This window comes from Delphinapterus leucas, chromosome 2, assembly GCF_059928025.1.
Source record: "Delphinapterus leucas isolate spDelLeu-1000000601 "Yukka" chromosome 2, BTC_Dleu_Yukka2, whole genome shotgun sequence".
In the NCBI taxonomy this organism is placed as follows: domain Eukaryota; kingdom Metazoa; phylum Chordata; class Mammalia; order Artiodactyla; family Monodontidae; genus Delphinapterus; species Delphinapterus leucas.
Window position 1 is genome coordinate 108732112 of NC_143130.1, and position 24624 is coordinate 108756735.

Here is a 24624-nt window from a genome sequence, read left to right on the forward strand (position 1 = left end):
AGGTACTTAGTACTAACATGTTGTGTGGTTGGATGATGAGCTAAGAGTGAATGAAGGAATGAAAGGGCCTGTTCTGAGAGAAGAAATGAGAGCTTCAGAGACAACAGAGAAGAGGGCTACCTAGCGCCGTCCCTTAGGGGAGAGTTCCCAGAGCTCTCCCTAACCTTTGCAGGAAGGGGGCGGCTTGTTTCCCTCATGGGGACGGAGGAGTGAGTCTGTGCCCCCTTGCTTCCGCCTCATATTTCCACTCTGAGGAAATGCAGTCATCCCCATGGAACCGCCTCTGCTTCTGATGCCCTCTGCTCCCAGGATGGAACCTGGAGAAGTGGAGTGCTCGAGAGAAAGTCTGTCTCCAAGAGCAACAGAAATTTCAAATGCACGTGTCACACTGTTTTTTAGAGGAGACTCTGCTTAGGGGCCAGCCGGGCAAGCTACTGACCGTACTGATACTGATGGGGGAAATGTTTCATAGCAGGAACTTAAGATCAAGAAACAAATGTGATTCTAGGATACTAGAGAAGACCCTAAGGAAGAATGAGGGAAAGCTGGGGTTGCCTGGTCAATTTTCCATTCCCTGAAAATGTGACCATCTGTGGTCCTCAGCCTGGGTGCTTTAACCTTTGGCCAAGTCTGTTCAGGCTGGATTTTCAAAGCAGGATTCATTTGAACAACACTGGTGGCACAGACATGATAGAGTCTCATTATGTTTTCCAAACAGTAAGAGGTTTGTGTTTGATGTTTCCTTTCCTTTCAACATCTATGTCTAATATTTTTTTCACTTTTGTACCATAGGATGTAGTCACTTCGAAGAAAGTATGCACTCATCACCTCGTATTCCTCTAGGACCAAACAGAGAAGTGATAACACAAGAGTCTTTATCAGCATCTAAGAGAGGCCTTTCAAGGTTCATACGATGTGAGCAACTTCCTATTGAAGAGGCACACTAACGCTTCAGTGGCAAATAATGAAGTATTGACAGCACTTTCTCCCACAATATCTAGCAGACTAATGGCAAAATGAGAGTGTGCGTAGCAGCTGTTGGGACAGAACAATGGATTCTGCCTCATGTTCGTATGAAAGATAGATACAGCCCAAGGGGAAGGTGTACTGTCTCTATTGTGACCTTCACTTACATTTGATTAAGACAAAGTTGGTACATTTTTAAAAAGATGCTTTCAAAACCAGGAGAACAGGTCAGTGAAAAGACCAATAATATACACACTCTTCCTCAACTCCCATAGTGACTGGCAAGGCTTTATATTTTTAGCACAGTTTCAAGTCTCTAAAAAGAAATGCCACCTAAAAGAAATGTGCTAAGCACCCTCTAAGTGTTTCTCATTAACTTGCCAACGCTGGTACTCGTTCCTTAAGGCTGGCTTACAGCACTCATCCTACTTCAGCTCTGTCTGCCATTCAAGGAATAAATGTGAGACTAGGTGCTATTTGAAAGAAAGGGACTGTATCTGTAGGAACGGTCATATCAATATTTGTAAAATATCTTGAGAAATACTAGGAAAAAGCAACCCAGGAGAGTTCTGCGATGAAATGGTAGGGAAGAAACCAAACGGAAAGGTTTCTCTAATAAAGGGACAGGTTTGTTCTCATCGTACAAAGAATCTTAGCTAAGGAGTTAATTCCTTTTAAAAGATCAGCTTTTGGATAAGAGTGAAAACATACCACTGTGTCTAGATTAGCATACGATGAACTCCCGGAGTGGTCCTCATGCGGTCCAGCTCTGAGCGTCTGGATTCTTTTTTCCTGGTCTTTAATTACGCTGCTGAACACCTAACTGTATGTAAAAGTGCGTCTAAGGAAACAGAATGAGTAAAGTCACACAAACGCCCACTCACCTCCCATGATTTTGGACTGGCAGTTAATAAACTCTGGCTTCCTGTCCGTGAGGTAGCGCTGGCAGGTGTGGTGGAGGATCTGGAAGAAGGTGCATTTTTCTGAGGCCGTGCTGGCTACCCACTGGTCAAAAGCATTTTCAAACAACAAATCAAACTCCGCAGAATCCTGGAAAAGACAGTGAAATAACGACTGATCTCAAGCTATAAAAACTGCTGCTTCCAGTTCACCACGTTAAGAGACTCATAAAGGCTAAAACACCTTTCAAAGACTTTTGTCCTAATCACAAGACTCATCTTTACTAGCACCTAGGTGCACAGAGAGTATACCTTTCTCTCTCTATCAAGCAGACCTCAAATCTCATGGCATTTTTAGATGTCCCCAGGAAGTTAAGAGCACAGAAGTCCCTTTAGCTTAACTGCGTATCAACTTGTGTCAGAATTCAGACTATGCGTTGCCTTCCCAATTACTCGAAAAAGGATTCCTTTAGGTTCTTGGCACTGAACAGTATTAATCTTGTCCCTAACCTTTGGCAGGGAAAGATTACCCCTTACTATTTTAGTATATAGTTACATTTTACATTTTCTTTTTCCTCATTATTGATGTATTTTATGGTGAGTGTGTGAGCAAAGGGAATTTACTTGGAATACATAACTCTACCATGGAATGATTCTCTTATTAAATCCAATGGAATCCTAATACATCATTTTTAAGGGGCAGTTCATTTATTTGATTTTTGGTAAATAAACCTCATCACTGGTGGCATTAGGAGATGAATGGAGCTTCGATGAACATGGTTTTTCATATTGATAATCACAGATGTGATTATTTGAACTCTGCTCTTTGCACTTGGCTGATAAACATATTACTGGAGTAGCACTTCTTCAGTATTCATCCCCTTAGGTGCCTCCATCAAACATGATGAAAAGATTTATAATTTCCCGTAAGAAGGGCACAGGAATCAAAAAGTCTTAGCCACATGACTGAAATAGAGCAATAGTCTTGTTAAAAATGACTCAGACAACCATCACCCTGCCAAGGTCAATGAGAGAGTCATTGTGTGAAAAGAACACCTTCGCTCAGCACTGGACAGTTCACTCACCCGATTAGGATCGATGCCATTAACCTGGCGAAGCTGCTCAAGCATCCACTGTGATCTCCGCACGAACGACGTGGAGCCTTCAAACTGTTTGACCTTCGTAATGGATGCCTGTGTGGGTTTCTTGTTTGTCACTGCCAAGAAAAGACCAATCAGATTAGTGGGTGTGCAGGGTGGTTTGGGTCCTCATTCAGTGGTGTGTCTATCTTATACCTACGTACATATGTGCAATGAGAGAGAGAGAGAAAAACTGATATATCTGTTGTGTGTATAGAGAGAGATAAATATACATATGTGTGTATATACGTGTGTATGTGTATGAGTACAGAGGGGAGGAAGAGGGGGGAGGGAGGGAAGGAGGGAGGGAGAGGGAGAGATAAGTACAGAGAGAAAGAAAGAGAAGCAGAGAAAGAGAGAAAATGAATGAGTATGTGTACCTTTAGTAAGAGGTGAACTCAAAAGAAATAGAAATTATAACGTGCACCCTCAAGCAGTTACAATATAATTTTAATTGTAAGGGCAGCTTCATTTATGCCATCATCCACTCACATTGAACACGACAGGAATAATTAACACCAGGCTCCTCTAATGGAGGCTACAAATGCACAATGATGTCTAGCAAGCAGCATATGGGGCTGACAGGCATCAGGTAGGGGTAGTTAGGAAAGGCTGCATTTTAAAGGAAGTGCAGGTTACCGGTTCCCCTAGGGAGCTGCAATGCATATTTCTAATGTTATAGTCCAGTGTAAATATTCCAGGCTTTAGTGAGAAGATAAGAAGTAATACTTCACTCAAAAAAAAAAAAAAAAAAAAAAAACAACCCAACTATTTGGCTTTAAAATATAGTCAGTTTGTATCCAGTTTGCATCTGATTATAACCCCTGCCCCTCTCCACATATGAATTCCTGAGGTCACCACAACTGTAGGGCCAGGACAGTTCCTCCTCCTGGCCTTAGTCAGTTCTCCCTTCCATGCTGAGGATGGACCTTGTCACCTCTTGGACAGAAGTCAAGTACCAGCCACCAGGAGAGAGTCACTCTGAATATTTCTGTCTGCTTACTTCATGATTAGAGCCTCAAGGGAGGGGAGGTAATTAAGTATTTTAAAAGGGTTTTCCTAAAAGCTCCTCCTGAGCTCTGCCTGTAAGAACTGTAAGTTTAAATAGAAACGATGCTCTTAAAGGAGCCAGGAAAAGTGGAAAGCATTCCTTGTAATGAATGCAATCCTAGTAAGACCGTGCATCAGTGCTACATTCTTTCTTAGTTTCAAATAAGCCCACAGATCCCACACTTGCAAATAACCATGCAAATGCTCAACAGATGGCAAAAAGAATCCTTGCGGGATGAAGGACAGAAAACACCTATTCCAGTCATGATGGGTGGTAAGAAGGCTCTCCTTCACACATACCAGAGTTTTATCACAGCTTCAGTGTCTGGGGTCGTGAAAGCAGTGACCAAGAGGGGAAAGAAATGTGGGCACCCTGCCTTTAGGGTTGGTAAGAACCCTATGGTACAGGACTGGGCTGTTTTTAGGATCTCAGTACAATCTTTTCCCTTTGTTCCTAACCAGAATTTAGCAAACATTTTTAAAAAATTTCAAATAATGCTTAGGTTTACTGCCCATTATTCAGTTATATTTGGCTAGAAGCTTATGAACATTTCACACCAATTACATTTACTTTCACGGTTAAAAAGTCATCATCCCCTTAACACCCACGATCAAGGAAATGTTATAGTCTTCCATTCACAAATGGCCTGTCTAGCCTACAGCTCCATGTATAAGTCTGCTTAAGTCCCATTAGGAACAACCATTCCCTTCACTAAATTCACACAATATTACCAGTCTGCCAGGGCTGTCTGTCCACTTAATTTAATTCATTTATTTTATGTGTCTATATGACACAAAGGGAAGCTCTAATAGGTTTCTCTGATAGTCATGCCCTGCCTGCTCTGCTGTTTTAATGTCAAGGGAAACAACACACCTGGAATATATGTGGGTCCTAAAATGTGCTTAAACGATTAAAGAATGCTTTTCAATAACAGGAAAACATGGGTTCCTGTATTAGACACACACCCCTAAACACACAAAAGAGGATCTCCTCCTTTGTTTATGTAAATCACACGACATTTAGGCATCCTGGGAAACATGAAGGCTTTCCTTCTGACTTCAGTTAACTCATATTTTTATTTCTGGTCCATTTATTTCCAACTGGTTTATAGCATTATAAAAGTTCAAACATAAAGCAAGATTGTTGTAATTATTGGCATGTTTGAGACTGACACTTTTAGGAAGGCAAGTTCCATTGGAAGTTTGTCACTGAAATGAGAAGGGCAGGAACTCCACCCACCCAACAAATGCCCCACGGATTTGTTTAACAGCAATCGCACTGCAGAGTGGTCATTTTTAACGGAGGCAGTTACAACTTCATCCATTCCTGACTTTTTTCCCTCTGTTACGTTATTGCTTGCCCAGTTCTTGGAATCTGATAGTTTTCCTGGGCACTGAGCCTGGTTTGGTTTTAATTTTTGTTTATTGTTATTATCTCCAACATCCCAGTTTCTATTTTGAAGCAGGTGCCTTAAAATGATATTATTATATACACATTACATAGAATTAAATAAAGACTTTCCCCTGCTGAGGTCAAAACAGTTGTACAATCACACCACTGCCAGACTTTGAGTTCTGTGCTAGAAGGAGCCATGTTTTAACCCCTTCCTCTTTTGGTGTTTTTAGGATCCATAGCTGTTAAAAATAAGTCAGTCAGGCAGATTCCAGATGTCTAGTGAAAAACAGCAATTTACCTTCTCCTTCCCAAGGAAAGCTAATTGATAGCACACGCTGGAAAATGCAACCAGATGATCTGAATCAGTAATATCATAGTGCTGTATGTCCAACTACCCCCATATGGTAGAGTCCATATTCATTACTTTGAATAACTTTAAAGGCGAGATAATCAGGGCATTTCTGTCATGCCTTGATCATGCATGAGGAAAAGGTAAATATATAGGCATTCAAAGGGGATATGATATTCCCAGGTAATACTGCAGACCACCCAGAATCAGCCTGATCCCCTGGTTTTCCACTCAGACCCGCACATCGAAATCACCTGGGAGTTTTACAACAAAAACACCAAACACTGTCAATCAGAATCCCTGGGGGTGTGGCCCTGGCATCCATATTTTAAATCGCTCCAGTTGACTCTGAGGCACTTTGACTGTTGAGAGCCACTGAATTATGTATTTAGTCATTTAACAAATATTTATGGCATATTTGTTAGATGGAAGATACAGAAGGAAGTTTTATGGCAATTCAGATATTGAGTAAAAAGTGGTTCTGAATCAAGAACTTTGGTGGGGAGGAGATAAGAATGATGCAACAGAGTATTAAAGCATAACAGGATAAATGACATAGGAGTCATCTGAGGTGTGTAGGTGGGGGTGCTTTAAGGACCAAGGTAGAGTTGGGGGAAGTCAGGGAGGTTTCATGAAGCAGCCACATTCCAGGAATTATAACATTAGCCCTCACCTGGACGTCTGTGATTTTCCCCAAACCAGCTTTCTGACCAGCTTGGCTATTCAAACTGAAATACATAAGACTGAACCATCTTTTAAAAACTCCTTGCCAAAGAAATCTTGAGAAAGAAGAACAAAGCTGGAGGTGACATGCTTCGGTAAGTCAAGTTTTGGGGTTATCCAAGCCTAATGCTTTTCACTCACTCCTGGAACCCACTGCTTTCTATGGTGGCATCAGAGGAAGACAGAAGCATGGGGCAAACCGAATCCAGGTCCTTCTGCTACCAGTTCTGACAAAAAGAATGTAGTTTTCATGGCTGCATGCCTTCTCTTCAGCCTTCATGTAGACTTATCTACATCTCAGCTGTAGTTAAGAAGCAGTCTTAGGAACTCTTATGTCTAGAATGTCATTACCACCATTACTCAAGTGGTGTAACATCTCTTTTTCATGAACTAATGGCGTAAAGAGTTCTTTTAAAAAATGGTCCAGGGGCTTTCGTGGTGGCGCAGTGGTTGAGAGTCCGCCTGCCGATGCAGGGGACACGGGTTCGTGCCCCGGTCCGGGAAGATCCCACATGCCGCGGAGCGGCTGGTCCCGTGAGCCATGGCCTCTGGGCCTGCGCGTCCGGAGTCTGTGCTCCACAACGGGAGAGGCCACAACAGTGAGAGGCCTGCGTACCGCAAAAAATAAAAATAAAAAACGGTCCAGCCATGAAACACTGTACAGAAATAAGACACTTAACCATAGTCAAAGAGTGGAGATCACCAGCCTTGCTTTTGCCCAGTGAGAAAATGCTATTTAATCAAAACCAGAGAAGCCAGCCAATAGTACAGTACCATCTAGTCGATCAAACCTGGTCTTGTATCAAGTTAGGAATTGGTGGAGGAGGGGACAAAGGCTGTTATCAGAAAGGAAAGACAGAAATGCCAGTTACTTGCATGTGATGCCAAATGGCAGAAAAACACATACTCTGCCAGGGATTACGAGGCTGATCCTCCATTTCAAGGTCCAAAGGTTGTGAGACTGCTTTGTTTTTAAAGTCACTCTTTCCTCTACAATCTCATTATTCAGAGTATCATTTCTCAATCGTCCCAAACAGGAAAATCAGTTTTGCCCAAATACAAAACATCTAGTCTCAGTCCTAAGACATTATTTTAAAGAAAACAAATAATCAGCATTTAAAGAAAATGATGACTCACAACCTCTACCATCTCACTTTTCATAGATATTATATTTTCACTAACACAAACATTTCTTTACACATTAAAGTCGAATTGAATCATCTTATAACTTTATGTGGTCATTTCTTATTAAAAAAAAAGATGAAGAACAAATTGTATCTACAATATAATTTGAGGTCAAGGCTAGGCAGCTAAAACGTAGAATTTACCATACCTATGTACCTAAGATATCTAAAAATGTCTGTCATCATGCTTAGCCCTCTCCTGATCTCGTAGTTGAGTGAAAGTCAGCATTCTGTGGTGTGACTTAGCCCTCTGCTCTGCTGGAGTCTAACGGCCAGACGTTTTGATTTCAATAAGACTGTTGATGAGAAATAAACAATTTGGAGCAAGGAAAAAAAGTGATGTCCACATAGAATCTCATCAGGGCTGCTCTCTGGCTGTGTCGGAGGTGACAGACATAAAGGAAAAAAAAAAAAAAAGAAGTCCTCTGAGATGTGATTCAGGAAGTAAAAGCAAGATTGAGCATGGGTGCTGGGTGCTGATGTGGTACAGAGACGGGCTAAGAGGACAAGGTGAGAAATGATTACTTGGAACTGTTTTTCTTAATGCTCTTCCCAAACCCTAATGTATGCTAATTCCAGGTGGCTTTCACAGTAGCTATGGAGAAATAAATTTCAAGTCTGAGGCTGCATCAGCAATTTTATGCAGTGAGATGGCGGAATGTTTACAAAGCTTAGAAGCAAAAGTATCTAGGCTGTTACCTCACATACTTTCAGAACAGGGACCCGTCATCACTGCTACGGTGAGTGGGGAACGGAGCCTGGCGCTCTCCCCACAGGGTTGATCATTTGCTTCTCACGTGATTTCTCAAAGTGTGTCATAATTTAGGGACACAATTGTTTAGATTCCACAGGCTCCCAAACTAGACCAGTTCATGAAATGGCCAAGCTTGTCTTTGGGGCCCTATTCCTCTCCTTCCATCTTAGGTCCTGGGGGCTCTCTGGTCAGATTCCTCACAGGACCTAAATGGGTTTGAAAGGGTATTCTTGAATCTGCGTGTTTTTAGGAAGAAAAATTTAATCCAAATAAACAACAGCTGCAACAACAAAAACGGTGGCATTTCAGTCATGACCACCAAACCAGTGAGGAAGAATATAGGATGCCCTTCTACAGTCCCTGCTCCACTAACTCTAAAGGGGAGGGAAGGGGAGAGTCCTGCACAGGGCTGTGAGGTTTGTTTCTTAAAGACAGACTTCTATGGTCTACAGGAGGGATAATCACCAAGAAAGGAGTTTTCCACACAAACAATTCCTTATTTGGTATCACTAGTTCCTAGGGCTGTACCTACAGCACATTCTCATCTCCAAATTGGAGGGGGACGAGGATGAGATTCAAAGTCTAGGAAATTTCTCCAAAGGGATACCAAAAAAAAGTTGTATGGGAAACCTCTTTTTTCTAAATAAGTTTGGATGAGTCCTTCAGTAGAAGGAGAAGAATACGAAACATCTTTCATCAAGCATTCTTCAGGAAGGATTCTTTTAATATGAAAGTACAGCATCATACCCAAAGTAGCTGACAGCTACACATCTGTAGAGCAAGCAAGCCCCCTAAACTAACTCTGCAGGAAGTACTAGCTGGTTTTAATGTTTCCAAATTACCAAAAGGAGACAGCATTACTTCTGGAATGTACAACTTCAATGTCTCATGCCAACATGAGCTCCAAGTTAAAAATCTAGTCTTGGGGGGGCTTCCCTGGTGGCGCAGTGGTTGAGAGTCCGCCTGCCGGTGCGGGGGACGCGGGTTCGTGCCCTGGTCCGGGGGGATCCCGCATGCTGCGGAGTGGCTGGGCCCGTGAGCCATGGCCGCCGAGCCTGCGCGTCCGGAGCCTGTGCTCCGCAACGGGAGAGGCCACAACAGTGAGAGGCCCGCGTACCGCAAAAAAAAAAAAAAAAAAAAATCTAGTCTTGAGAATTCCCTGGTGGTCCAGTGGTTAGGGCTCTTGTGCTTTCACTGCTGGGGCCCAGGTTCAATCCCTGCTCTGGGAACTAAGATTCCGCAAGCCTTGTGGCGCTGCCAAAAAAACCCAACAAAACCCCAAAATCTAGTCCCTTCCAATTTTAATCTTCTTACCCCTGTCAGTAATTTTACTTTAACTATAAAAATATGTAGATTTTTATTTTGAAAGGGTATTCTACTTTTCAAGTCAATGACAGGCTCAGGTACATCACAGGTAGTCTTGGACTGTTAAATCTTTTTTTTTTGCGGTTCGCGGGCCTCTCACTGTTGTGGCCTCTCCCGTTGCGGAGCACAGGCTCCGGAAGCGCAGGCTCAGCGGCCATGGCTCACGGGCCCAGCCCCTCCGCGGCATGTAGGATCTTCCCAGACCGGGGCACGAACCCGTGTCCCCTGCATCGGCAAGCGGACTCTCAACCACTGCGCCACCAGGGAAGCCCGGACTGTTAAATCTTTACCTTGAAATCAGGAAGCTTAATCCCCAGAAGGCTTGAGTTCCCATCTCAAGATGGGTTCTCCCCTCTCCAGACCAGTACCACGATGCCCTCTCTATTATAAACTGATACCCGGTGCCAGTGCAGGTACACACACACAAATGAATTAGAGAATCAACAAAGGAAGAAGACAAAAGGAGGAAGAACACCCGAAACCATGAATAAGCCAACAACTTATATCAGGCTCAACTGGTCTGTTTCAGGATCAAGCCATGGTTGTAAGGCTTGATCTATTTTCTTACTAGAAAAGAGAGGTATCCTGGGAACTAAGGAGAGCAGAGAAAATGGTAAAAACCAGGAAATTATAGAACTATTAGGAGACTAGAAGGAGAAGAAGTTGTGGGTTAAAGCCTTTTAAAACAATCTTTTTTTCCTGCAAGGCTTATTCTAGCAGCATCTCTTACAATTCTGTTTGTCTCAGCCTCCCTGAAAACATGATTTCATGAGATTCAGCAACCCAAGGTTTCCCACTGTGCTTGAGTTTTTAACTTCCTTAAACTTTTCCCTATATACCTGCGGAAAAAATCAATTTGCATGCATTCTGGGTAAAGGGTAAACATACAGTGACTTAAAAAACCTGGTTAATGTTAGTTATTGCAACTTCATATTTTATATGGAAAGCGTATAATATGTCTGGTTTATGTAGTGTAACTGTGAAACAAACAAATAAACAAACAGGCCCAAGCCAGGGAAGTAAATGCCTTGACTTGTGAGAAGTGATGGTTTCTGAAAGAGATTAAATCCAATACCAAATCCCGTAATATACAATGAAGAAAACAGAAGGGGTTAACTGCAGTCATAAAGCCTCATTCTGTTCTTACTTCCTCAATTCTGGAAACAGATATAAACATCATTTTTGATCTATTCTTAGGAGAGATTTACAAACAGAGCATCTAAAGACAAAGGCATCAAAGCAGCAGCTACCTGACTGAAGAATGAATTACATTACTCTACAAGCAGCTCAAAGGCTGGGAATAAAACTTGAAAAAACGACTCCTTGAACGTGACACTTTCCTTTCACATTATCCATTATATACCGAAAAGTACAGGCCAAGCAGCAGTTCTCTTCAGGGAAATGCCATACTTGGTAGAAATTTGATACCTATTTTACCAGTGGGAGCTGCTAAAAAGCATTCTTAGAGCTCAAATGCCCCTTCCAGTGAGAAAAGATGGAATCATTTTTGCAGCCTCTACTTCCCCATCTCTCGGCAGCCGTGAAGAGGGGCCCTTCCTCCTTACTGTGTGAGGGAACGGCCTGGTTCTCAACTCCCTGACATGACCCCACTGCTGAGCAGAATCTTTTAATACGAATATTTAGTCTAAAAGAACCATGGGAGGATGTTACGTGGATATGGGTCACCTTCTATGTGAGAAGAGTATCCCCCACTTCCTCCCAAAGAGATTGCAAAGACAGAGCAACAACAGAGAATTTGCTAATGGACCAGATACCTATAATAGCAACATATAATATCACTAGGTTTCTGGAAAAATCAAAGCTGCTATGACTTAGCAAACATATGCTATCAAATATAATGACAACTAACAGTCAAGCAAAGACAGATTTATCTGCTCTCTCTGCTTTTCCTCCTCCTTGCCACCACCACTTACTCAATACTTACAATAATATATTTAATGTGAGGGTGTACATCACTGAAGTTCTAAAGAAAGTGAACGGTGTCACTGAGAACTTGTCACCTTCACTCTTTACTATGTTAAGTGGGGGACTAAGATCTAGCAACATGTTCTAGGTAAAACGAATGTCAATTCTGTTAGTGAAAATTATCTGCAATTAAAATTAGCTGGATTTATTTTGGTAAACTCTAGGTGATATCTACTAAAGCGAAACACGCATATACTCTTAAGATCCCGCAATTCTAACCCCGTGTCTACACAGCGGAAGTGAGGGCTACATCCACCCTTCTGCCTGAAGCAACCCAAATGGACAAGGTATATGAAACAGGGAATGATAGTGTGATCGCTGAGACACAGGAAATGAACGAGGCCAGCCCTACAACTGCCCTCGTTTCCGGGTTTGAGAGTTTTCCAGGCTGTAGTGCAAGGAGGAGGAACCCAGGCAGAGACGGTCAGACTCCCTACATTGAGGAGACAGAGCTGAGAGCGCAGGGAGATCAAGGTCATTAAAATTCTCAGGACAGAGTCATGAAGAAAGAGAACTACACGCACAGAGAACTCTGGAGACCTGCAGAGATTTGGTCTTAAGTATTTAGCTAAGTACTTCTCACCACAGGTGTGTGAGCAAACTACCTGAGGCCAGAGAAAGAACCACTCAAAATGAACAGAGGAAACAGTCCTCCAGGCTCCAAAAGGGCTGGGCATAGTGCCTATCCCCAGCAGCCTGACTGGAAAACCTCAAGATTCAGGGGGCACTGAGGATACACAGAGGGGTCTTGCCCTGTGAGTGAGGAATAATTAGCCCTAGACTGAACAATGCTCTAGTCTTGCTTACAGATGACAATGGCGTATGATTTTATAACATACGGAAAAGTAAAATGTGTGACAATAATAGCATAAAACTCAGGACGGGAGAAAGGGGATGTGAAATACGGGGAGGTTCTTATACTATATATGAACTAGTATACTATCACTCGGAGGTAAAGCATGTTAAGTTAAAGGTGTATGCCATAAACTCTAAAGCAATTACCGAAATAACAAAACAGAGAGTCAAACTAATCAGAGACGGTTAAGTTTTATGTGTCAGTTTGGCTATGGTTAGGCCAGGGCACCCCAGTATTTGGTCAGACATTCTTTTTGATGTTTCTGTGAGGGTGTCTTGGGATTGACATTTAAATTGGTAGACTCTGATTGCACTCCATAATGTGGGTTGGCCTCATTCAATCAGCTGAAGGGCAGAATAGAGCAGCAGACTGACTTCTCCAAGGGCAAGAAGGAATTGTGGTTTTCAGAGTTGAACTACAACATTAGTTCTTCCCTGGGTCTCCAGCCTGCCAGCCCACCCTGCAGATTTCGGACTTCACAGCCTCCACAATCGTGTGAGTGAATTCCATATATAAATATAAACACGTACACTATAAATTTTATATATAATATTAATATATACATATCCTATCGGTTCTGTTTCTTTGGAGAATCCTGACTAACACAATTGCTAATAAGCTAACAAAGAAAACAGCAACAGCTAAAAGAATAAAATACTTAGGAATATATTTAACCAAAAGAGTACAAGGCTTGTATAGTCAAAATCACAAGACATTACTGAAAGAAATTAAAGAAGACTTAACATAAAAACATCTTGTATTCGAGGATTAGAAAACTTAATGTTGTTAAGTATGGCAAAATCCCCAAATTCATCTACAGATTCAAATGGAGAGACATACTGTGGTCATGGGTTAAAAGACTCAATTTTAGGGCTTCCCTGGTGGCGCAGTGGTTGAGAGTCCGCCTGCCGATGCAGGGGACGCGGGTTCGTCCCCCGGTCCAGGAAGATCCCACATGCCGCGGAGCGGCTGGACCCGTGAGCCATGGCCTCTGAGCCTGCGCGTCCGGAGCCTGTGCTCCGCAACGGGAGAGGCCACAACAGTGAGAGGCCCGTGTACCGCAAAAAAAAAAAAAAAAAAGACTCAATTTTATTAAGATGTCAGGAGACAAGAATATACAAGGGAGAAAAGACAGTCTCTTCAATAAGTGGTGTTGGGAAAACTGGACAGCTACATGTAAAGAATTAGATTAGAACATTTCCTCACACTATATGCAAAAATAAACTCCAAATGGATTAAAGACCTAAATATAAGACCTGAAACCATAAAACTTCTAGAAGAGAACATAGGCAGAACACTCTGATGTAAATCATAGCAATATTTTTTTTGATCTGTCTCCTAAGACAAAAGAAATAAAAGCAAAAATAAACAAGCGGGACCTAATTAAACTTAAAAGCTTTTGCACAGCAAAGGAAATCATCGACAAGACAAAACAAAAAGACATCCTACTGAATGGGAGAAAAAATTTGATAAGGGGTTAATATCCAAAATATATAAAGAGGTCATACAATGCAATATCAGAGTAACAAACAACTCGATTAAAAAATGGGCAGAAGACCTGAATAGACATCTTTTTCTAAAGAAGACATATAGATGGCCAAGAGGCACATGAAAGGATGCTCAACATCGCTAATTATTAGAGAAATGCAAATCAACACCACAATGGGATATCACCTCACACCTGTCAGAATGGCCATCATCAAAAAGTCTACAAATAACAAATGCTGGAGAGGGTGTGGAGAAAAGGGAACTCTCTTGCACTGTTGGTGGGAATGTAAACTGGTGCAGCCACTATGGAGAACAGTATGGAGGTTCCTCAAAAAACTAAAAATAGAGTTAGCATATGATCTAGCAATTTCACTCCTGGAATATCTGAAAAAAATGAAAACGCTAATTTGAAAAGATACATGCACCGCAATGTTCACAGAAGCATTATTTACAATTGCCAAGATATGCAAGCAACCCACGTGTCCATCAACAGATGAATGGATAAAAAAGATATATTCTTCTTTAATATTCTGTCATTACTCAGCCATTCCAATATTACTCAGCCATTCCAAAAGAAGAATGAAATTCTGCCATTTGCAACAACGTGGATGGGCCTAAAGAGTATTATCCTTAGTGAAATAAGTCAGGCAGAGAAAGACAAATACGGTATGTTATGACTTATATGTGAAATCTAAAAAATAAAACAAATGAATATATATAACAAAACAGAAACAGACTCACAGATATAGAAAACAACCTAGTGGATCCTAGCAGGGAAGAGGAAGGAGGGAGGGGCAGAATGGGGTATGGGATTAAGAGATACAAACTACTACTATAAAGTAGAAAAGCAACAAGGATATATTGTATAGCAAAGGGAAACATAGCCATTATTTTGTAATAACTTTAAATGGAGTGTAATCTATAAAACATTGCATTACTATGTTGTACACACATGAAACTACAGTAATACAATATTGTAAATCAACTATACTTCAACTGAAAAAAAAAAGCCAAAAAAAAAAAAAAAGGATGTCAATTCTTCCCAATATAATCTATAGATTTAATGCTACTGCAATCAAAATTCTGGCAGGTTTTTTAGGTAGACTATGACCAATTGATTACAGAAATTCACATGGAAATGCAAGTGATCTAAAAGAGCAAAAATAACTCTGAGGGGAAAAAAGGAACAAAGTTGGAGGACTCAAACTACCTGATTACATGACTTGTTATAAAACCAAACTAATCAAGATATTATAGTCCTGGCATCAAGACAGACACATAGATCAATGGAACAGAATAGAGAGTCCAGTACACAGATCTTCCTTGATCTACAATGGGGTTATGTCTCAACAAACCCACTGTAAATGGAAAATATCTTAAGTCGAAAATGTACTTAATACACCCAACACATTGAACAACATAGCTTAGCCTAGCCTACCTTAAACGTTATCAGGACACTTACATTAACCTACAATTGGGCAAAATCATCTAACGCAAAGCCCATTTTATAATAAAGTGCTTAATAATAAAGTGTGTAATATCTCATGTGATTTATTGAATACTTCACTGAAAGTGAAAGACGGAACGACTGTATGGGTGCAGAATGGTTTTAAGTTTGCTGTTTGTTTACTCTCATTACTGCATGGCTGAGTGGAGCTTGGCTTGCCATCGCTGCCCAGCATCATGAGGGAGGATCATACAGCATGTTGCTAGCCCAGGGAAGATCAAAATTCAAAGTATGGTTACTACTGAATGTGCATTGCTTTTGCACCATTGTAAAGTCAAAAAACCGTAAGTTGAACCATCATAAGCTAAGTTGGGGACCGCCTGCATATGGTAAACGGATTTTCTTTTTAAAAAATTTTTTTTCCTAGTTTTCTTTCCTTTTTTTATTTTACTTTCCTTTGGCTGTGCCATGTGGCTTGCAGGATCTTAGTTCCCCAGCCAGGAATCGAACCCAGGCCCCCTGCCATAGAAGCATGGAGTCCCAACCACTAGACCGCCAGGGACTTCACTGGAAAACTGATTTTTTTCAACAAAAGTGCAAGGGCAATGCAGTGGATAAAGGATCGTTTTTTTCAACAAATGATACTCGAACAATTGAATATCCACATGCAAAAGAAAAGGAACTTCAGCTCATACTTTGTACCATATACAAAAATTAAGTAAAAAATGTATCAAGAGATCTAAATGTAAAAAGTCTAAAACTATAAAACTTGAAAGAAAACAAGAAAATCTCTGTGACCTTGGGCTAGGCAAGGCTTCTTAGATATGGCACTAAAAGCACAACTCAGGAAAGGATAAATTAACTAGGATCAAAATGAAAAACTGCTCTTCAAGAGAATTAAAGACAGGTCACAAAGTGGCAGAAAATATTTGCAAATCATTGTCTGGTAAAGGACTTGTATTGGAGTATACTTTTGAAAACTCTCAAAACCCAATAAAAAGAACCCATATAAAAAAATGATCAAACGATTTGAAAAAAACACTCTATTAAAGACAATGTGGATGGGAAAAAAGCACAAAAGATGCTCAACACCATCAGCTATTAAGGAAGTGAATACCTGATGAGGTACTATGAGGTACCATTGCACACCTGTTAGAATGACTAAAATTCAAAAGGCTGACCATGCCAAGTATTAGCTTGTGCAAATATGCAGAGCAGCTTTATTTGTAATAGCCCCAAACTGGAAAAACCTTAAGATCCATCTCAAAATAATTATGCTGAGTGAAAGGCAGACCAAAAAAACAAAAAAACACCCCACAACAGTATATTCTATATGTTTCCATTTACATAAAATTTTAGGAAGTGCAAACTTACATATAAAGACAGAAAGCATATCAGTGGTTGCCTGAACATATGGAGTGGGATATGGGAATGCTCAGGGCCACGGAGAGATTACAAAGGGGTACAAGGAAACTTTGGGGGATGAGGGATAGGTTCATTACTTTGATTGTAGTGATGATTTTGTGGGTGCACACATGTAAAAAGTTACTAAACTGTACCATTCAGATATGTGAAGTTTCTTCCAGATTGGTTATATCTCAATAATGCTATTAAAAAAGTCACAAAACTAATCTATAGTGATTGTGGTCAAAATGGAGATTACCTTTGATGGAGGTAGAAGGGAACCTTCTAGGGTGCTGGAAAGGTCCTATATGTTGGTACAGGTGATGCTTACATGGGTTTACACACATATAAAAAGCTCATTGAACTGTACACTTAAGATATGTATACCTTACAATATGTAAGTTATACCTAAATAAAAAGTAAACCAATGATAATAATAATGGAAGGGTTTGAGAATTTCCCTGTAGTGGTGCTATGAACTTCTTTGCTACCAGTTTGTCATCACCAACCCTGACAGATGTATCTCAGCACTTGCCGTACACCTAGCTCATTCCAAGGTTAATGTCAGTAAGAGAGTCACACCACCCAGAATGTTCCCCACAGAGGAATAATGTGCGAACTTGTAAGTTTTCTTAGTCTGTTCTGGCTGCTTATAACAAAGTACCATAGACTGGGTGGCTTATAAACAGAAATTTATTTCCCACAGTTCTGGAGGCTGGGAAGTTCAAGATCAAGGCAAAAGCATATTCAGTGTCTGGTGAGACCGCACGTTCTGGTTCACAGATAGCTATCTTCTTGTGTGTCTTCACATGGCAGTAGGGGAGAGAATGCTCTAGGATCGCTTCTTATAAGGGCGCTAATCTTATTCATGAGGGCTCCACCCTCATGACCTAATTACTTCTCAAAGGCCCCACCTCCTAATACCATCATGTTGGGGGAGTTAGGATTTCAACATATAAATTGGAGGGGAGAAGCACAAACATTCAGTCCATAACAGAAGTGAATTTATTCACTGCAATTCTGATACTTGCTTTTATAAAAATCTACCTGTGGGACTTGAAAGTATATCCTACTTGCAAAGCTCTCCACGTGGGCTAATGGTCCCCTTTTCTGCTCAACTCTTTTGGAACCTTTCTCCAGTTACCCCTACTCTTGGTTGAAGCTTCCATCACTCCCTCTTTTCAGACTTCTACTCTGACTGTGAACGTGCTTAATGTTTTCTTTTCCCATGAGAATCTTCTGTTGACAAGGCCAGTCCTCAAGCTCCATCCATTCTTTTGAGAAATGTGGTAGTGAGTGAAAAGAGGTATGTGTGCTTAGTCCCTCACTGCTTCTCCCATCACTTCCCTGCCCACTTACCACTCTCCAGAAACTGCTCCATGAAAATTAAAATGCCTCCAAACTATGTTACCCAATGGTTTTTCCTTCTGTCATCATATTCCTTGTTTCATTGCAGCACTGCCTGCAGTCTAGACACACTCGAGACAATCCTTCAGGCATTCTTTGGACATAACAAGGCTTTTGGGCACAACAGTTAATGCCAAAGCTCAAAGGTGGCAAAGAGCTGCACATGTTCAAAGAAGAGAAGACTGGGGTAGCAAAATAGTGAGAAAAGGAATGAATGGATGAGGTTGCAGACACAAGCAAGTGCCAGACTGTGAAGGCCCAGGTGGACAAGGCTTTGTAAACATGAAGCTGGAGTGTAATGGGTCTGATTTACATTAAAAAGAAAACTGTCTAACTGTTGTAGGTCACGGTTATGGCAGGAGTGTGCATGAAAGCAGGGAAAGCACTTAGGAGCTTCTACACAGAACAGGGGACAGTGTGTCCCACTCTCCATAGCTGTTGAGCCCCCAGAGGAAATCCTCAAGGTCAATCACCAAGTCCCAGTCATCTTCCTACTCTAATGCCTCACGTACTGTAAGCCACTGTTTATTAAACATCTCACTTTGCACATGTCAGAATAAAGATCACTCTCTGATTGGTACTTTTATTTATCTGTATGTGCTATCTCATCTACCGCATTATAAACACCCTGAGAGTAAAAGATGATGTCTTTGCACACTTCAGGGCACCTGGGAGAGTGCCCTACACAGAGTCCTAATTCAATCAGGTATCACATGAAATATCTCCATTCCCATCAGAAATAATCAAGTTTTTGCTGTAGGTACTGATGGTTGTGCTTAGCAATATCTCACCCACCCTCCTCTCTTTTTTGGCCGTGTCTCTGTTTTTCTTTTTCTGTCTGGAGTCATTTAAGGCAATGTCAGGGAAGGAAAAAAAAAAAAAAAAAGAATAACCAGGCACACCTGATTACAAATTCTGACACGTAAAGAGCTGCTTCTCGCGCACAGAAAGCCAGCACCTCCGTGACTTCTGCTGCAAATTCCAAGGTGGAACACATTGTGAAGCACTTCATTAGTATTTATGGAACAGCCTAGGAATCATTTCTGAAATAAATGATGCCACTTGTATTAAATGAGTCTTCCTAAGAAAAATCCCTGGGGATCTTTCAATAGCACAGCCTCGATGAAGATTCAGAACAAAAGGAGTAAAACGCCTGACCCTCTGGTGCCCAGTAGAGATACATCCAGCTTCCTCTATCCAACTCCCCACCGATGACCTCCAAATAAATCAGAACATAAGTGGAGGACAAATGGTCTTAGGGAGGTGAGGCACAACGGTGGATACATCAGTCCTTCTCAAAACTCAGCTGGTCCCGGTGTCCGCAGGCCTCCACTTGCTTGTCCCATGGTATCATTCCTCTCCCTCATACTTACAGCCTAGACCAGGGGCTATTCTGATTAAGGCCAATCTGAATTGGAGAGCAGTCATTGTACTGCGCTCTTGTTACTCTGTGCCAGAGAGAGAAGCAGCTGCTCTCAGTAAATGCTGAATGTGGTCACTAAACTCTGCGCCCAGGGGCTCAGGGATATAGTTGAGTGCTCACCTAACCCTTCAGTGTATACGCTATGGAGTGCAGTTCCTTGGCTTTACTGGATGTCACTGTGTACCTTCACTACGAAAGTGAAGGCATTATATTAAAAAATGAACAGCAAGAGTAAGCATAGTTCATGTGCGGCTGAGAAGAAACTTACTGAAGGGTCATGCATGCCAGTAAGTGCACCTACTAACTTTGAATTCTCAAACTCTTTGCATGAAATTAATTTGGCACCAAAACCTCAGTCAACCTGGATTGAAATTTGGGACAGAGGTCACCAACTGTGCATTCCAAGTTAATTTAAATTTGTTTTAAAACTATATTTAGCACTTATAACCAGGGGCCAAATGTGTGAATTCCTTACATCAACAAAAGACTAAAAATTATAACTTCTATTGACCCCTTCAAAAGCAATATTTTGCATTCTTTTAGTGTACAAACTAAAGTTTTATTCAGTTTATGACACTAGTTTGATAGAACTAAAGCTCACTTAACCGATCTTGTATGTATGATTTGTACTTCTGCCTATGCAATCACAGTGATATGGAATTACAGAATTGGAAGATGTCTTAAGAGGTTTATTCCCCAGTCTAGGTCTTACCTTTGGGCATGTTACCTTCTCAGTTACTTTATATAGGTTATTTTTCTACCTTTTTTAATGTCCATAATAATAATTTACAACTCATCCTAATAGTTGCAATGCTTCACTGATGAGAAACTCTCCTTTTAGGTGATGATTAAAGCCACTTGCATTTCACATTCTCTAAAGTCATCATTTAATTGGTCTCCAGTGTTCTAGTCAAAACCCTCCCAGTTCCTTCAGCCTTCCCATATTGGGTTTCTTTTTCAATCACTACCACCCATGGGCCTTCACGTTCCCTTTTAGACACGAAACCAGATCTAAGTAGAACAGTTAAAAAATGGCGAACACAGGGCTTCCCTGGTGGCGCAGTGGTTGAGAGTCCGCCTGCCGATGCAGAAGACACGGGTTCGTGCCCCAGTCCGGGAAGATCCCACATGCCGCAGAGCGGCTGGGCCCGTGAGCCATGGCCGCTGAGCCTGCGTGTCCGGAGCCTGTGCTCCGCAACGGGAGAGGCCACAACAGTGAGAGGCCCGTGTACCGCAAAAAAAAAAAAAAAAAAAAGAAAAACAAATGGCGAACATAATGCAACATGTTCATGTTCTGCGTTGGACTGATGTGGGTTTCTATTTGGTTATGTTAGTATTTTTTAAACCCATGATGCTGCATGCTTATGTTCATATTCTCTACCACAAGTATTTACAGACCCATTTTTTGGTCACATCATCTCTCAAAGAGATTAGAAAAATTTTAATCGACATTTAAAACATTTCTCTACAAGCAACACCAATATTTCACATCCTACTACGTTCTTTTTGCCACTATTTCCACATAGCAGGTATCATGCCCATTTGGAGCTCCTTGAGGGAGAGAAACTACTTCCTATCCTCACTAGGGAATTTTACGCTGTGTGGGCATGGCTTCTGGTCTATCCCTTTTCCATCCCCGCACTCTCGATCAAAGTTCAGGGAAATATCTTCCTCGCATGCAGGAAACATCAATACCGACCGTCTGTTGAATGAATACTCTGACTATCAGGGAGTGGGGGTTGATGAAAGTGGGAGGATGGCATTAGAAATAAAAAGGCACAAAATGAAAGGCTCTGCACGAAGTCTCTCTGTGTAGGTGTATAATCGGTAGTATGCCATGGTTTCAACAATGGCCATGGGGAGGATGGGTATGTGCTGTAGGTCTTGTTCTGTCAAACTGTACACCAGATGACGATGTGAGGGGTCCAAAGGTCACCAGAACTCTCACAATGCAGCAACCAGCCGAATATTTACTATGCGCGGAAGCAAATGATAAAAGATCTCATCTCCAGCGTGTGGACACCACACTGTGCTGCTGCTCTCCAGCCAAGGTTCCCTACTGGACGGTACCCAGAGGGACTGGGGGAAGACCGGATCACAGTTTTCAAATGTCAAGATCGCTAAGTCGGCAACTCTCATGTCTTCCCATAACCAAAGGTCTAGTCCACTCAAATATCATTGCCTAGGACCACAGACTCAAAATCCTCACCTTGCTCATCAGAGGCAGTGACTCTATAAAAACCTGCCTCCATGGGACAAGTGAGATAACACAGGCACTGCATCTGCCTGAGGGGCTTTGGCTACGATCTGGTGCTTCTTCCTTGTGCCCCTAATGGCTACAGGGATCAAATTCCTGATTATCTCCACAAACATCCTAATGCAGGACTTCCTAGACTAGATACAATTTTTTTTTTTTTTTTGCGGTACGCGGGCCTCTCACTGTTGCGGCCTCTCCCGTTGCGGAACACAGGCTCCGGACGCGCAGGCTCAGCGGCCATGGCTCACGGGCCTAGCCGCTCCGCGGCACGTGGGATCCTCCCGGACCGGGGCATGAACCCGTGTCCCCTGCATCGGCGGGCGGACTCTCAACCACTGCGCCACCAGGGAAGCCCTAGATACAAATTTGTACCAATTTTTCACCATCTGACTCCACAGGCCGAGGAGAGCCATTCCCAAAGCAGCCTTTGCTGAGCCTTCAGCGAATCTTACTACCTACAGGTACTGCCACTTCTGTGAAGGTGGAAAACTCTCCAGGAACGAGCAATATCAAACAAATAGAGAAACTAAACTACGCCAAGATTCCCACAAAGATTCACGTCTCCAAACACAAACTGTAGTCTAGCAACGCATTCACAGACTCCTGGTCTCTCTCACTTGCTTTCATTTCATACCTATGGTCACTGATAACTGGGCATGTGCATTTTGGAGTTCCAAGTCACTTGTGACCCTGTATAGACAGATCATACAAGCCAGCACAAAGCCATAAGCACTAGCAAAACTGTGCCAATTCCACACAGACTTTGAGGAAGTGACTAACACACATCACAAAGGTCACTTTAGGGTCTGATGCTGTTATAAGAATAGAATTAATGCTTCTTTCCTATGTGCTTCCTCCACTAAGGAGGTCCATTATGTCACTGAGGGTTCTACGGGGAGAAGCCAGTGTCCACCCCAGATGAACCGCAAAGCTGCCCTCTTGATGCCTAGCCACCATCACAGTTAGCAAGAAGTCTTTGCAAATGGTGCTGGGTGGGAGTCCTTCCCATTGCTGTCATATGTAGAAGATGCCATCATGATGGGTAAACCATTCCGAAACCCTGATAATTCAAGTCTGAATTGTGGAACTTATTTTCAGAAAAATAAATGTTCAATTCTTTAAGGAATACAATGCAATGGCTCCTAAGTGTCCCTGGCCCCCATCTCTCCAGCCTCACGTTCTACTCCACACCTCCAAGACCGACTCCACCAGGGACTCAGCACCACAAAGTACCAGGTTCCTCCCAGGGCCTTGCACACATCCTAGCCCACCTGTCTGCACACCTCTGCTCTTTCTGACTTCTCAGCCTGGGAGGGTTTAGGGCACCTCCTGCAAATCTAAATTGTGTGCATCCTTCACAGGCCAACTCTGGATCCTCCTTCAGCCACGTGACTTTTCCTTGACACAAGACGTTCCTTCCCAAAACGTCCATGGTATTCCTCTCTAACACTCCTTTTAGGGCTTTGATGTACTGAATCTAATTTAGGAACACAAAGGAAATATGCTGTTTGCAAACAAATGATTAGTCCTAAACTGCCAGTTTAAAAAAACAAAAATTTAGTAGATGAAACCTTTTTTGTACACATCTTATCATTCTACTCATTTGCTCAGGAAGCATTTTCCCCCTGCAGGTAGTGCAAAGAGAAGCTCCAGCCAAACTTGTGACGAATTAGCAAACATTCTAAATTCAGAACACAGGAGGCTCCCTCAAATGAAAACGTATTCCCCGATAATACTGCGGTGGGATCTTGTTGTTAATTAATTAGTTTTTGGCACTCTAGGCAAAACAGGATACATTTCTTGCTTCTCAAGGGCTCTCAGGTTACATTTAGATGAAAAAAATAATCAAGCAAGAGATGGTAGTTATATTTCAGGACCCACGGAGGGTTCAACAGGCCAGAAGAGCCAGGTCATCGTTCAGGGGAGGCACATTGTAAAGGGAGACCCTAAGAAAGAGAAGCAGCGGAATCCCTGAGAGCTGGAGGACACATTCAGGAGAGTCACTCTCTCAAGTGCAAGAATGAATGCCCCAAAGCCACACTTCTAGAAGGAAGAGAGTAAGGGTGGAAATGGCAGTGTGATTGGCTGGGAATCCTGGTGAAATGGACAGACGAGAACAGTGACTTCCGCGTCTGGACTGGAGCCATCATGGCGTCACCACAGAAGGAAGCATAGGAAAGGTCACTTCCTTCTGCATGCCACATTTGTTTTTCTTCCTTTGTGCTGGACCACGACCATTAACTTTCCCCCTTCTCCTGAGGGCTCCTTTGGAAGGAGGTTTATTCTGCAGATGAAAGTCCATCTCATTCTTCCCTGACAGCTGGGAATAATGAGGGTGTGTGGGGAGAACTCATAGGGACAGTGTCCAAACACAGCAGACACAGCCGCGTCTGCCTGGACTCCTGTGTGCGATCTGTTCCTAAGACAATGTGTCTAGCAATCCGTAGCCCACTGCAGCCCCCTTAGCTAGCCGAGGTGCCTATTCTTGATGATGGGCAGGTGCCGAAGATCTCCACTGTCAATTCTGCTGC

At 42.2% G+C, this 24624-nt stretch overlaps 1 protein-coding gene across 1 annotated transcript in view; it reads right to left on the minus strand.

The window, feature by feature from the left end:
- Positions 1–24624, minus strand: part of STXBP6 (syntaxin binding protein 6) — a 194475-nt gene that overhangs the window by 56495 nt on the left and 113356 nt on the right. The window contains exons 2-3 of the mRNA XM_022553682.2: positions 2951–3081; positions 1851–2016 (exon numbers count right to left, since the gene is read on the minus strand). Of these exons, the coding sequence (XP_022409390.1) occupies positions 1851–2016; positions 2951–3081 (297 nt within the window). The remainder of the gene's footprint in view (positions 1–1850; positions 2017–2950; positions 3082–24624) is intronic.